The 13,595-nt window shown below is 33.5% G+C and overlaps 2 protein-coding genes across 3 annotated transcripts; one reads left to right on the plus strand and one right to left on the minus strand.

Moving 5' to 3' along the window:
- Window positions 1-1,941: 1,941 nt before the first annotated feature.
- LOC127065356 (DNA-directed RNA polymerase II subunit RPB1-like) lies at window positions 1,942-7,003 on the plus strand. Of its 2 annotated transcripts, none has more exons than XM_050997546.1 (6): window positions 1,942-2,095; window positions 2,199-2,315; window positions 4,383-5,507; window positions 6,150-6,276; window positions 6,351-6,474; window positions 6,692-7,003. In XM_050997546.1, the coding sequence occupies exons 2-6, from the start codon at window positions 2,228-2,230 to the stop codon at window positions 6,881-6,883; spliced, it is 1,656 nt and encodes a 551-aa protein (XP_050853503.1). In that variant the 5' UTR covers window positions 1,942-2,095; window positions 2,199-2,227; the 3' UTR covers window positions 6,884-7,003. The 2 variants fall into 2 exon arrangements, with proteins under 2 accessions (XP_050853503.1, XP_050853505.1); XM_050997548.1 differs by having other exon boundaries at window positions 1,942-2,080.
- A 255-nt stretch (window positions 7,004-7,258) lies between these two features.
- On the minus strand, window positions 7,259-13,174 carry LOC127065357 (uncharacterized). Its single transcript, XM_050997549.1, has 3 exons — window positions 9,280-13,174; window positions 8,079-8,420; window positions 7,259-7,626 (listed from the first exon to the last, which is right to left on the minus strand). Exons 1-3 carry the CDS (start codon window positions 9,574-9,576, stop codon window positions 7,405-7,407), a joined length of 861 nt encoding a protein of 286 aa, XP_050853506.1. The 5' UTR covers window positions 9,577-13,174; the 3' UTR covers window positions 7,259-7,404.
- Window positions 13,175-13,595: the final 421 nt, after the last annotated feature.

Raw genomic sequence — 13,595 nt, forward strand, 5'->3', positions numbered from 1 at the left:
ACGAAGATTCGAACATTCTAAACTAAGAGAAACAAATTCGTGATATATATATACATATATATTTTTACACGTGCATTCAACATCTGTACAAACATCGACAGATAATATTGCAATAAAGAAACAACGACATGATTTACGTTCGATACGTCTTCGTTGATTTTTCTTTAACACTCGTTATTGCCATTATTCTCGCGGGTTAGTCCTATCGATCAGGATATTTTCACTTTTGCTTCGTTTGTTCTTTTGAAAATGATAAATGGCCCGGATGACTAATATTTTAATATAATTTGATTGCTCTGATAATTCTGGGTAAATTGATATATGGTATATCTATCGAGTCATAGGGTTTTTTTTTTATTCAGCATTTTTCAGAAAATAATTTACTCTATTATTCTGTCCACCAGCTATACCTTACTCTTATCACATAAAAAAATGTTGATGTATACAGATAATAAATAAATATACGAAAACTATAATAATTTATATATACACCTGATATATATTTTTAATTTATTCAATTTTTATATATAAATAAATTATTCGAATGTATGTTCAAAAGTTTACATATAATGTACGTCTTACATACTCTTCATTCAAAATGATGAAACAGCGTAGGAATCATCGAAGACCCCTCTATGATATTCATAGCTCTTAAATAACAATTTTGCATGATTCTCTTTATCCTTCGTTCTGTGATAAAATTCTAACGATTTACTACACAAGATTCTGCGAAGTTTATACGCTAGGTACCAATTTTATAGCTGCTACCCATTAATCGATGAACCATACATATTATGTCTAATTATTATTTGATCTCCCGATCGATCGACTGGATCGACGAATATTCTTCTTTCTTAAGATGTACAATTCTTTGAGGGGTGCGAGAAACGTTATTCTTCGATTCTCGACGATCGATTATCAACGTAACAGGATATGCCAGACTGGTCACGATCCGGTTGCTTATAAATAATTACTTGTTTCTACTTCTGGACACGATGTAACACAAGAAAAACATTTTATCTTTACGGTGATTTTATTTTATTTTATTTTTTTTTCTCGTCTTTATATAAAACTTATAAAATTTTAATCGAATCTAACATATTTCAAGAAAAAGGAAAATTATCAAAATAACTCAATTTTATTATTTAATTAACAAGAAGAACTTTGACCTTCGTTTGCTCGGCCACTTTATCGTTCAGGGTTATCGACTATTTCTCTCAAACGATTAAGAATTTCAGTGATGATCATTGAATGCATATACATAGATGAATCAGATTTTGGTTGGTTACGTATGATTGTTTTGACCTAGTATAGAACAGACAAGATCATTGCCAAGGTCTATGCGATTGATATTGTAAAAAGAGCAATGAAAACGTATGAGATCTCTATCGTTATAATTACGTTCACACGTAATAAAAATAAAATTTCTTTCTCTCTCTTGTATAAATAAAAATGAATATAAATTGAAAAATCGAAATTCGAGTTTAGCTTTAATTAAGCACAATTGATTCTTTTATTTACAATACCGTTAATCGTAGGAATATATTTGATTCTTGTTTTCGAATAGTTGTGAAAAATCAAAAGAATGCGCATAATTAATTAATCTTGTTTAGCGCGTTTAGTTAATAACAATATCTACATAGACGTTCGTTATAAAAATTGACGAAACAAATAATTATTATCGCATATATATATATATATATATATATATATATATATTCATGAGTGTATGTATTTACATATGTATATCGAAAGATTGCATCACTCATTTACGCGATTCAAAAACGATTATTTTTTTGGGATTTCAAAGTTCCGATCGTACGCGATTAATAGCTCGATAATTTAACAGAGAAGACGAGTTCTTCCTCGTAAAAGTTTTCGCGAACAGGCTATCGCGACTTTGAAGATACTTTCAGGAGGTAACGTTGTTGATACGAGCGAATGCTATATAAGATGATCGCCGACACCAGCTGACTCAGTCATTCTCTTGCAACAACGACGCACATCTGAATTTATTCCTTTCGTGATATTTTTTTTTCGCGCGTTTAGTGGTAATATCAACGTATAAATACGACGAAGGGTAATAAGGCGGAACGTAATAAAAATTCTATTTTTTTTTTCATCTTATTTTTTTTCATCTTATTTTTTTTTCTCCCTTTATCTCTTTTTTTTGCATTTTTGTTATTGCTATTATTAAGGCACCCTATCTCGACGATCTATACGCGCGATGGATATCAGGATCTACGCTCTACTGCTTCTTTTTGCATTCGTTGGATCCAACGCCGAATTCCGTTCCTCTGCTCGACATCGTAGAGGTAAGTACCAACAACAACAAACAAAAAAAAAACAAAAATAAAAAATACATTAAAATAAAGTGAAATAAAAAAGAAGAAATAATTAAAAATTTTTAATACAAAAAGAAAAGCAACATCTTTAGACATACGATAAGTATATTCATTTCGATATGCGCAAATGGTATACTAAGAGATATGTACTAAATAAATATGTTCGTTCACTAACACACAAGAGGATTCCTATTCGATCGTTGTACGTGTATATGTATATGTGTGTCGTTTATGCTAACATTAATGGACGAAAGACAATGATCGATAAAGGAATGAAATGGTTTTTTATTTTTACGACACGGTATCATACTGTGAGAATATGTATATAATGTATATTTTATATATATGATGAAAATTTGTCGATCACTTCGAGGACATTGTGAAACGGTGTGAAAAATACGGGAAATCATTTTTAATAGCAATTATATGCTATTAATAATAAAAGAAAAAATAGATTCGAAATTGTCTTACGTAAACGCAAGTCATCTTCGTGTATTTAAAAAAAAAATTGCCAAGCCGGGATTTCAAAGATTATTACAAGATGTCGAGACGTAAATTCGTCCGTCTGTGAAAACGTCTTGACTACTTCGTTTATATAACAAATCGCGAGAGTTAAGAGACAAAGTGCTACCTATTCTTTTAACTGCAACATTGACGAGAGATCGTCTCGAAGAGATCGATCGATTTAATTACATATTTTTTCTGCATGTAAAGATATTTATGTATATATTTATTGGTCTACATAAGTCAAATTTTTTAATTGTTTATTTTGTTTTTTTATCTGTATTGCGAATACTAACGTTTATATGTTTTATATATCTGTTACGCAGATATACGAAGTAAGCATAAGTGTGTGTATAAAATACGTGTATGAATGTACAGCGATGGATCTTGAATCACTTCGAACATATATCTGAAGTTTCGAATTAATTTGAATATTATTCGATATCGGGAGATTCATACAAATTCGAAACATTTAAGTCTTAAGAATTTTACATTAACATTGAAAGTTAATTACGTATAGGTATGTTATCCATGTACCTATTACATAAATAATTATTTCCATTTTAAAGTTATGATTATTACAAAATTTGTATGATAATAATATCATAAAATAAACGTATATTATAAGCGAGATTGTAAAAGTGATTTAACTTTTAATTACATCTTTTAAGATTTTCTAAGGCTCACAAGAATTTCCGGTTTCGTATAATACGCAAAGTGATTCGAAAATTCAATTGAATCGCACTTACAAGATAGATCATCATCTCCTTGTATCTATGTATGTGTATATATATATATATATACATATATGCATGTATGTGTATATAATCGCGGTAATAGATAGTCATATCCGTCTATTGATGTATGTATAATAATAATGGCGACATTGAGCGGTACATGTATCGTTTGCATGTAATATACATGTAAGCCGACAAGTATCACGGTTCAAAGTAAAATAATCTACCGAGACGTTTCTGAACCATGACCTCGTTTCTGTTTCCTACCTTGACCCAAAGAGAAGCAACGATACTTTCCTTCTCTCCTTCTTTACTTTTCCTTATCGTTCTGCATCTCATCACCATAATAGCATCTCAAATCAAATGGATAATTGGTTGAAAAAGATCTCTTTATATTTTAAATTTACTCAAAATATGCTATTTATAAATTGAAAATAATCGCATCAAAGCATATATATATATATATATATATATATATATATATATATATATCGAGTGAAACGTTTACGTGTTTTATCATATTTACATGAAACGGAAAAATTTTTTCGTCGATAACATTGAACTGATTATATTTGAATGTTTAAAGAATACCACGTACGTCGAATGATCACAATCAAATAAATTCCACTTCTGTGTTAATTAACATCCACGTTGAAACTTTAAGTGTGCTTTGTGTTTGGTAAAGGAAGTCGAATTATGTTTTGAGATTAATGGCATGAATACAAGTACGTGTAATGAAAAACGGGAATATAATTAATCGGATAATTCTACGTGTGTTATGTTTTTATCGATCAAGATGTCGAAAGGAAGGCTGGTGAATACTATAATTTAGCCAAGATAATAAAACGTGCAGCTGATTCAACTACCACGACTACTACAAAGAGCAGCGAGGAGGACACTAGTTCTAGCAATAAGAATCCTGGCACTACGAGTCCGAACACTGCAAGTCCTGGCACCGCGAGTCCTAGCACTACAAATCCTACCACTACAAAAGCTACCCCATCGTCACCTAAGCCAACTAAACCGACAAGTGGCACTACCAAAGCCACGACCACTAAATCAGAACCTACGTCAACAGAGACAACTACTAAACCTACTACCGAAGCAACAAGCAAACCACAATTGGGTTCAAGATCGGCCTTCGAAGACAAAGATGATTCTCCATCGAAGCCTTCTAACTCCGATGAAAAATCTGAGAAAAAACCATCGGCTGTGTCACCTCGTATAAAACCAGATACACCTGATAACAAAGACAAGAGTCCATCTTCACCACCGATATTAAATCCATCAGCTGGTAGTAGCTATCCATTCCCTGGATTTAACTCTATACCACCTTACGGTCCTAACTATGCATTTACCAGTACCAATCATAGTCCCGGAGGATCAGCAAGTGCATCGGCTAGCAGTTTCGCCAGTGCCGGTGCATCATCGGGTAACCCAGGATATCCAGCGTTCGATTCACGCGGTGGATTCTATCCTAATACTCCCTTCTATAATCCTGGATACATACCCAATAATATGTGGCCGATCAATGACGTTTCTCAAAATAATCCTACAAAACCTATCACGAATTCGCGTTCTTCTTTCGACACGGAAAACAAGCCTACATCTTCGAATAATTCGCCAACTGGTAACGATGCACATCCAGTTAATAATCCTAATTCTATACCATCAACTGGTCCACAAAATTTCCCAACTCGTTCTTTCGGAGGTCCCTACACTCCCAATTTCGATTATCCCCCCGTGAATTCGGTTCAGGGACCTAATTATGCTTGGACTAATTCCGGGCCTGGTTACGCTGGAGCATCTGCTGGTGCTTCCACTGGTTCTGGACCGACGTTTGGTAGTCGTGGTGCATTCCCTGACAATAATGCTGGAGTGGGATATATGGATAATTCAGCATATTCTCCTGGTATCATAGGTAGGAATACAATAGTCTGATCTAACGATTGATCGACTATATGCAAACCCTTTGTAATAGTTACACGAAAAATGTCGTTACGCTTCAGAATTGGAGGTGAACGTTATTTGAATAGAAACGATTTGAAACATAATTTGAAATTAGCAAAAATTCGATACTTTCGATATTATCAATATAGTTAAAACGTTTATAAATTATTGACGTAAGAAGATTTATAACATTTTAAAAAACGATAGATCATTAAACCATGTAGAAATATAAGAATGTGGAAACATGCGAATTCCTAATTTATCTGAGACTATAATTTGTTGACGAATGATCGCCTAGAATATTAATGGATGTAAAGCGATATGTCAAGAACGTACAAGAATACTTTGTAAGATACCTAACCGAATTTTTGTAAGAAAACGTCAAGTGAATTATTGTATTGGCAACGTAATACTATATGTGTATTAGTATTACATATAAGTACAATTAACCCTTTGACAATATCATAAAATGATAAGAAAATACTTAAAAAAATTTTTAACCTACTTTTATTTGTCGTTCATTTTTGACGATCTAAATTGTTAAAGGGTTAAATGTTACTTCCAAGAGAATTCAATAGAAATTCTTATACGAATGATTTTGCACGTTTTGCAGATCCTGGTTTTGCATTTCCTCAATCTGGATTTGGCCCAGATTTTAGCAACGATTTCGCAGTTCACCAACGCATGATGGAAGATCATTTCAAGGCTATTCAAGCCCAGATCGAAGCTCAACAACGAGCGTGAGTTTTTCGTTGAATCTCCATTGTTATCGTACATAAATATATTTTCTTCTTTATCTTTTTTGAATATATAGAATATTCGAAGCGAGCAATGGATTAGGTTCCGGTCCAGGTTCTTCTGACCCAGGATTACAATCTGCTATTTCAAGCATTAGTGTTGGTCCTAGAGGTGGATTCCAGGCTGGTCAGATAAATCCTGTAAGTTATTAATCTTTTTCCTATGAGTTATCTTACAGTTACCTATTTACTTATAATTATAAAAAATTATATGACTAAGCTACTTGATATTCCTAAAAATTATGTCGAATGAGAAGAAATAGATATTTATATTGGATTTTTTAGATCATAAAATTAATCATCAGTTTGAATAACCATATTAATAAATGTCTGTAATTTGTTATCGTCAATGATATAGGCCGCTCCAGGAATAGAGTCTCGATTTGCTAATGAGTTACCACCACCATCAGGAGGACAATATGGTGTCTTTGCTAGCTCCCATTCTTCCAGTGCAACAGATGGCAGTGGAAGAACTATTGCTCACAAATCAGCGACCACTGGAGTAAATGATAATGGAAAGATTACCTTCCGTACTGTTCAAGATAAATAATCTTACATATTGTATTAATATATATATATTTGTGTGTGTGTGTGTGCGTGTCTATATACCTATATACCTACATGTATATGCAAATGTGCACATTCAATTAAACTAAATCTTCGCATCGAGCGTAAAGCTAGATGTTTATTTCTCAGGGTAACAAATAAAAATTTCAAGTTCCACATTATAAATATTACTACCTCATATGTGCAGGAAATAAAAGGATTAATAATAAAAAAAAAAAGAAAAATCTAAAAAAATAGTAAAAAAAAATGTTTGCTCGCATCTGCTATTAAATCGTACCGTGTTTTAGATTTTTCATATTTATTTTTAATCCAAATATTGTACCTCTTTTGATAGAGAATAAAGAAAAACTTTAACATATCTTTTTATTTTCACAATATATTTTTCTTCTCTTTCCTTTCTTTCTTTTTTTTATTTTTTATTTTTTTTTTTTTCATTCTCATTTACATACTCAACAAAAGAATCACTGTATGATAGTTGCATTGTTTCTAGCATCTAGAAACCTTTTATTCCTCGGATTGCTTCGTTTTACTAAGCGGTGCTTCGATCTTATCGTCGACAATAACTCTTCGCGGAAGCCACGACCTAGAATCTTGAAAACCTTTGTTGTATGCACGATGTTCATGATTATGCCCGTTATACCAAGTCGGAAATATTCTTCCGTAGTTTCTTCGATCTTGGAAATGAATTTCCTCGTTGTTTGGTTCTACAAATCCACGGACTTGAACCTGACGTAATCGACAAAAAAAAAAGGAAGAACAATACGATGAATTACGAAAGATATCAAATTTTAAACATAATTGCAAACAAATTGTCATTATCATCTCTAGTAATCTCTGAAACATTATATAAATTAAAATAGCCTGTACCATGTCATTATTGTGTAATTAAAAGATATTTAAAATGTATCTCAGTTGTTGATTTTTCGAAATTTCAATTACAAACATTTTAATGTTTATTTTATGCAGAAAGTGTAAATATAAAATTTTGATTATTTTTTTGCTTTATACTTTCCGTATATTTTACGCGTGAGAGACTGGAAATAAAGTGAATTAATTATAGTCAATAAACAATCAAAAAATAAATTAACGTCGCAATGTGTACCATCCGTTTCGCATAAACATTTAATTAAAATTAACGAGTTTGAAATAAAATAAAAATAAAAGGAAGAAAATATTACTTGCGGTATATCGTTACGTAGAAGATGAGTGAAAGTTGGTTTCACATGATCGAGAGGATGAAACATGGGAGATGATCCGCGAGGCGTATTCTCTTCTATTCCTCGAAATCCATCGATAACCGGAATTTCGGCGACCTCGATGGCCGGCTTTGTGTTTGTGATTATGGTGATGTGTACGTCCGTCACAATGTTTCCCTCCTCGTCGATTTTCGACGAAACCGATACGTCGCAAACACCATTTTCGCAGGACGCAACATTCGATCCCTTTTCTGTCTCGTTTCCGTTTACAAAAATTCGTACGTTGTTTACAACAGTGTTTGTCGGAGTGTTTATCGGGGATTCCTAAAAAAAAAAAGAAAAAAAAAATGCGGCATCGAGTACAATAAAATATCAGTTATACGAGTAAGATGGTTCTTAATAACAAACGAATCATTTTTACTTTAATTTTAGTTCGCCTAAAATTTTACATACAAAGTAGATGATTAAAATAATTTACTTTCATTTTCGTATCAAATTGGCATTAAATGAAAAAGTGTACTACCATCTTGTCGCATTTAATAATTATCCAAACAAAATAAATGAACTAATGAGTTTCTGAAAACGAAACTAGGTCTTTGGTACTTTACATTAAAGATAAACGAGAAGTAAGGAAATACGACTAAAACGCGCTACTCGCCATAAAAGTCATACTTTTTACAGTTTACGTCGTTGGAAAGACTCGTAAAACGATTTTACGCGGTACGCGTCTCGAGTATTTCTTGTTTCAACGGAAATAAATGAAACGTTAACATTCCCTGTATAACCCTCTCCTTCCTTTTCTTTATTTCCTTTTCCTGCGAAATGGAATCGCGAGTTACAAGTCCAGAATTTATAATATCCGTCCCACTATAGAAATGCATAAGTCATCATTTTACAGAGCTATTCATCAAATTCAAACCAACATCTTCCCTTTTTGTTTCGTCCTTTTTTTTCCAATAATGTGACGATAAATTTTATGTTTTTATCGTCAAAATATATCGATACAAATATAATCGTAAATAACTCGCTCGATTTTTAATATAAATAGACTGTTCAAATAGAATTTTTCCTGTTTTGATCGTTACTAAAATCCATATTCAAAATGACAAATAAAAATTCGAGAAATATATTTCATAATGAAGTGACAAAAAAGCATTAATTAATTCTTAGAAAGAATGCTCACGGATGATAGATGTGTCCTTCGTTTTCTTAAATCTTCTGGGAAACTTGATCTTACGAAGGATTGACTCGGACGATGTAGCCATGGGTTCGGTTGTTCGTTGATGCGTATCGAAGGTTCCTTTTGAACATCGACGATCCTTTCTCTTTGGTTTGAGACGATGACAGGACGATCGGAGGATGTTAGTTGGATCTCGTTCGAGTCGAGATCGATCTTCGAGGAGACGTTCAAATCGGATACGGTGTCCTTGGCAAGGATAATAGTCAGACATACGATCGACCATCCTGTGAGTTTCCTCATCTCATTTGAGATAGAAAAAGGATATAAGAGAGAGACGGAAAGTCGACTGATTTTTTCGTCGGCACCGAATGAAAGACAAAATTCGAATCGTCGTTACTAACGTCAATGTCGCCGTCGTTCTCTTTTTTGTCGTCGTTTTTTTAAAAAAGTAGTAGGGAGAAGATATACGAGATACGTGCAAGATAATAACGATCATTAGACGAGAAAATTACGATGGCCTTCGCAAATCTTAAGAATATAATAAAATAAAAAGGAAAGAAAGGAAAAGATAAAAAAAAAAAATAGCGAAGAAGACGATTCTTTCATACCGGATTACTCAGATTATTGATCCTAATTACTTTCTGAATTTATCTATCACGAGATATAAAATAATTATTCCTGCTAATCGATACGAGTTTATTACTATAAACGAATCGATGACTTGACAGCTTCGACGTGAGAGACAACGATGAAGGATTATGATTACATTTCTTAAATATCAATCACTATTAAGGATTGAAGCTTTTAATACCCTATTATCCTCTTACTGACATTAATTATTTCAAACTATACAGATATGCGCGAATATCTAATTAATAATATAAATATTTCTTGTTAAATTTTACAAAAATAACGATTAATAATTTGCTTCATTATTAAATTAATTACAATTATATAGATTTCAGCGAAATAATAAGATAAAGATTTTTTTTTATAAATCTCTATAAAATATCGATGCAGTTAATCAGTAAGTTCCCCTTATGTTATTATCGTATTACACGTTGTTAGCAAATCCCAGTTGTCGCGTTATCGGTAAATCGGAGAAATACATAAATTCGTAGGTTATATAGGCGTGAACGGGATCGTCGAAAAGCCCGTAGGAAGAAAGTGGCGTGCAACTCGGAAGACGAGCGGTATGCACTTTATCGCGCGTAATTACGACCGGTTAATTACGGCGGAGTATGCACGTCGGTAGAAAAACAAAGGGTGAGGACGGAGAGCTCTTAGACCACCAGGAGTTCGTTGTGAATGAACGGCAAAAGGCGTGTTCGCGAGCACACATGCACACAGACACATACAAAGATAATACTATAGCTCACAGACGATATTATCTCGCAGCTCGTCGTTTCCTAAGTGCATACATATATACAACATACCTACATACCTACGTAGATGCATACATGCATACATGCATAGGGGAAATAGCTACTCCAAAATGCACCCTAGAATCCCATGATTGCAGTGACTACATATACTCGCCCGATAGTAATTTTAGTCGGCCTGTAAAGCGGCCTCGATGTTTGCCCAAAGTTTGCCGTCAGCGAAGGGTCGTCGAGCTCATTGAAATTCATTAAATCCGCTCGTCGTTGTCCCGCGAATAGACCTTTTGCAACTTGCTAAATAAACGCACTCTCTTCTTTTCTTCTTTCATTTGCCTCAACGTCGAGTGTTGTTAGAGATCTTTTATTTTGACGTTACAATCTCAAGTTTAGTTTTTAGAGATAATTTACATTTAATGTTTATTAAAATGTCATTTCATCGTTGAATATCTTTTTTCTTCATTTTTTCTTTTTTTTTTTTTTTTTTTAATATTGAAATAAATTCTGTTTCGATAGGAACAACTTTTCCATAATTTTGAATCTGATTATTTCAATTGGTTTGAATCGAAATCCAGACCCTTTGCTTCGCGTGATATCATGGATTACGTTTAAACTCGGAAACCGTAGATACGCATACATACATACGTGTGATTACGCTCGTACACGCGCGTAACAATGAATCGTCTCTAGTCTCTCGAGTTACGTAAATCCTCTGGGATCCTTCGACGTTACGAGATAGCATGGTTGAATGGAAATAGCACTATTTCTCTCTCTCTCTCTCTCTTTCTCTTCTTTGTCTTTTTTTTATCTTTTTATATGCATCTATATAATATCTATTTATCTCTTTGGATATCGTTTAAAAAATATAAAAATATATTAACTTATATAGTCATAGTATCGGCAATTTAATTTATGTAAGTGTCAAATTTTTTATATAAATTATTTTTATGTTATTTTTTTTACACATTAATAAAAATATTTCAATAAAATAGTAAACTAATGGAAATAAATGAAAAAATGTTCCTATTTATTATTTATATTTCCTTCTCTGTTACCATGTTCTATCTATATAATTTGTTGTATTTTATACTTCGTTTTTCCATTTTTATAAAAATAATAAAGTATTAAATATTTAGATAAATTTTTCTTATCTCTTTATTTATATCTTTTTTGCTTCGTTGAAAATTGGAAGACGTGACTACGACAGAAATGACGAGAGACACTAATTTGTTCTTTTTACAAACGTCGATGAGAACGTATGCTGTTAGACATGACTCTACGAGACGAACGATTACACTCGTTTACTGTGTACGATCCGACATTATCTATCAGGGGTTACGTTCTTTTTCACACGTACGCGTACATACCAGCTTCCGGTTTCCCAAGAACCCCTAGCTCGGTTGTTAAACTCACTCGTAGCCAGAGCCATTGGTGTGCGTTTGATGGAGCGTAGGAAAGCGAGCGCCTAATGTACCGTGTCTAATCGGACGTGCATTATTGTGGAATCGTGGCTCGTGCACGATAATGCTTTCCGACGATGTAAATATGCTACATATTTACGTCCCACCGAGAGAAGAATTATACATATGCTTTCTTTATGGCATTCTTTTTCGTAGGACATTAATTTTTACGGCATCAGTTGAAAATATGAACATTTAATCGATATTATGTTAATCCCGTTTATGTTACGTTTATTCGTATATTCGTCCATCATCGTTTACGTTGGATATTTTATTATTAATAATAATAATATCGTATAGATATAAAGAGAATATGTATGTACGATAGAGATTAACATAATGATAATACTATTACGTCATACGTAGTATTATCTATATCAACATGAAATCTCTCCTCAAAAATATCACGATCATGGTGGTCTCTTCGTATATCGAACCGATCGTCCATTACGCAAAGTCATCCTTGCTTCTAACTTAACGATGCAACCGAAGATTATGTTTTTTTCCATGACGTTCACCGACGAATATAAACATGCTAATTAAACTTTTGTCTCTCTCAATCTCGCCAAGCAAAACGAATTCATCGCGTTCGTTTACGGGTCCGTCCCGGTCTATACGCTTCGTATCACGCTCGATGTATCTTGTTACAAGTCGCGAGAAAGGGAGACGAGAGAGAGAGAGAGACAGAGAGAGAGAGAGAGAGAGAGCAAGCTAGGCTGCTGCCATTTGTCATTTTAAACAAGACGTCAGCGATGCGCCATTAATTTTGTCAACTGACGCCGTCCGAACGACGACGTAGCAGCAATAGCATTAACAGTAGCAGTAACATTAGCAGCAGCAACAGTAGCAGCATCAGCAGCATCAGTAGCAGCAACAGGAACAGCAACAGCAACGTACGTATTACAGGACTGGCTTGCATTGCCACGTATCTCTTTTAGCCTTTGACGAACGATTTCTGAGAAAACAAAAACTCTTTCGACCTTTCTTTTCGCCTTTTTCTTCTCTTACTTTTAACCGAAGCCAAAGTTCTCCTCCTCTTCTTTCTTAGACGTTTGAGGGAAAGAAGACGAAAATAGTTGAGGTTGTGACGGTGTTCGAGAGGGTTTATAAGGGTTCGAGCTTTCGACAAGAAGAAGAAAAAAAAAGAACGAACGAAACGTGGAAGAAGAAGATCAGAGGAAACGATCTTTACGATATTTTTCTTCCGGAGTCACGTGGAGCAGGGGAGACATCTCTATCGTATCGTTTCTTTGTTTTATCCCTTTTTCTTTTGTTCGCATTATAAATTTATTTTTTTTCCTGACTTGCAACGTTCCTGGCGAGTTTGTACATTCATAGCGATTCTTAAGGATACTTATAGTAAGTTCGACGAGTCGTAAGAGAGACCAAGTAAACGAAAATAATTTATAACCTTCTTTTCCATTTCCCTGCGATATTACTAAACAGATATATTATTTTGAAACGGTCTGACTCTCTCGAC

The sequence above is a fragment of the Vespula vulgaris genome, chromosome 7 (genome assembly GCF_905475345.1).
Source record: "Vespula vulgaris chromosome 7, iyVesVulg1.1, whole genome shotgun sequence".
Lineage (NCBI taxonomy): Eukaryota > Metazoa > Arthropoda > Insecta > Hymenoptera > Vespidae > Vespula > Vespula vulgaris.

Bases quoted from the DNA above. Each gene is read 5' to 3' on its own strand.
- LOC127065356 (XM_050997546.1), top strand. From the start codon at position 2,228: ATGGATATCAGGATCTACGCTCTACTGCTTCTTTTTGCATTCGTTGGA. The intron at 5,508-6,149 runs GTAGGAATACAA...CACGTTTTGCAG, and splicing joins ATATTCTCCTGGTATCATAG to ATCCTGGTTTTGCATTTCCT. The intron at 6,475-6,691 runs GTAAGTTATTAA...TCAATGATATAG, and splicing joins AGGCTGGTCAGATAAATCCT to GCCGCTCCAGGAATAGAGTC.
- LOC127065357 (XM_050997549.1), bottom strand. From the start codon at position 9,576: ATGAGGAAACTCACAGGATGGTCGATCGTATGTCTGACTATTATCCTT. The intron at 8,421-9,279 runs GTGAGCATTCTT...TTTTTTTTTTAG, and splicing joins GAAGGACACATCTATCATCC to GAATCCCCGATAAACACTCC. The intron at 7,627-8,078 runs GTAATATTTTCT...CGATTACGTCAG, and splicing joins TACGTAACGATATACCGCAA to GTTCAAGTCCGTGGATTTGT.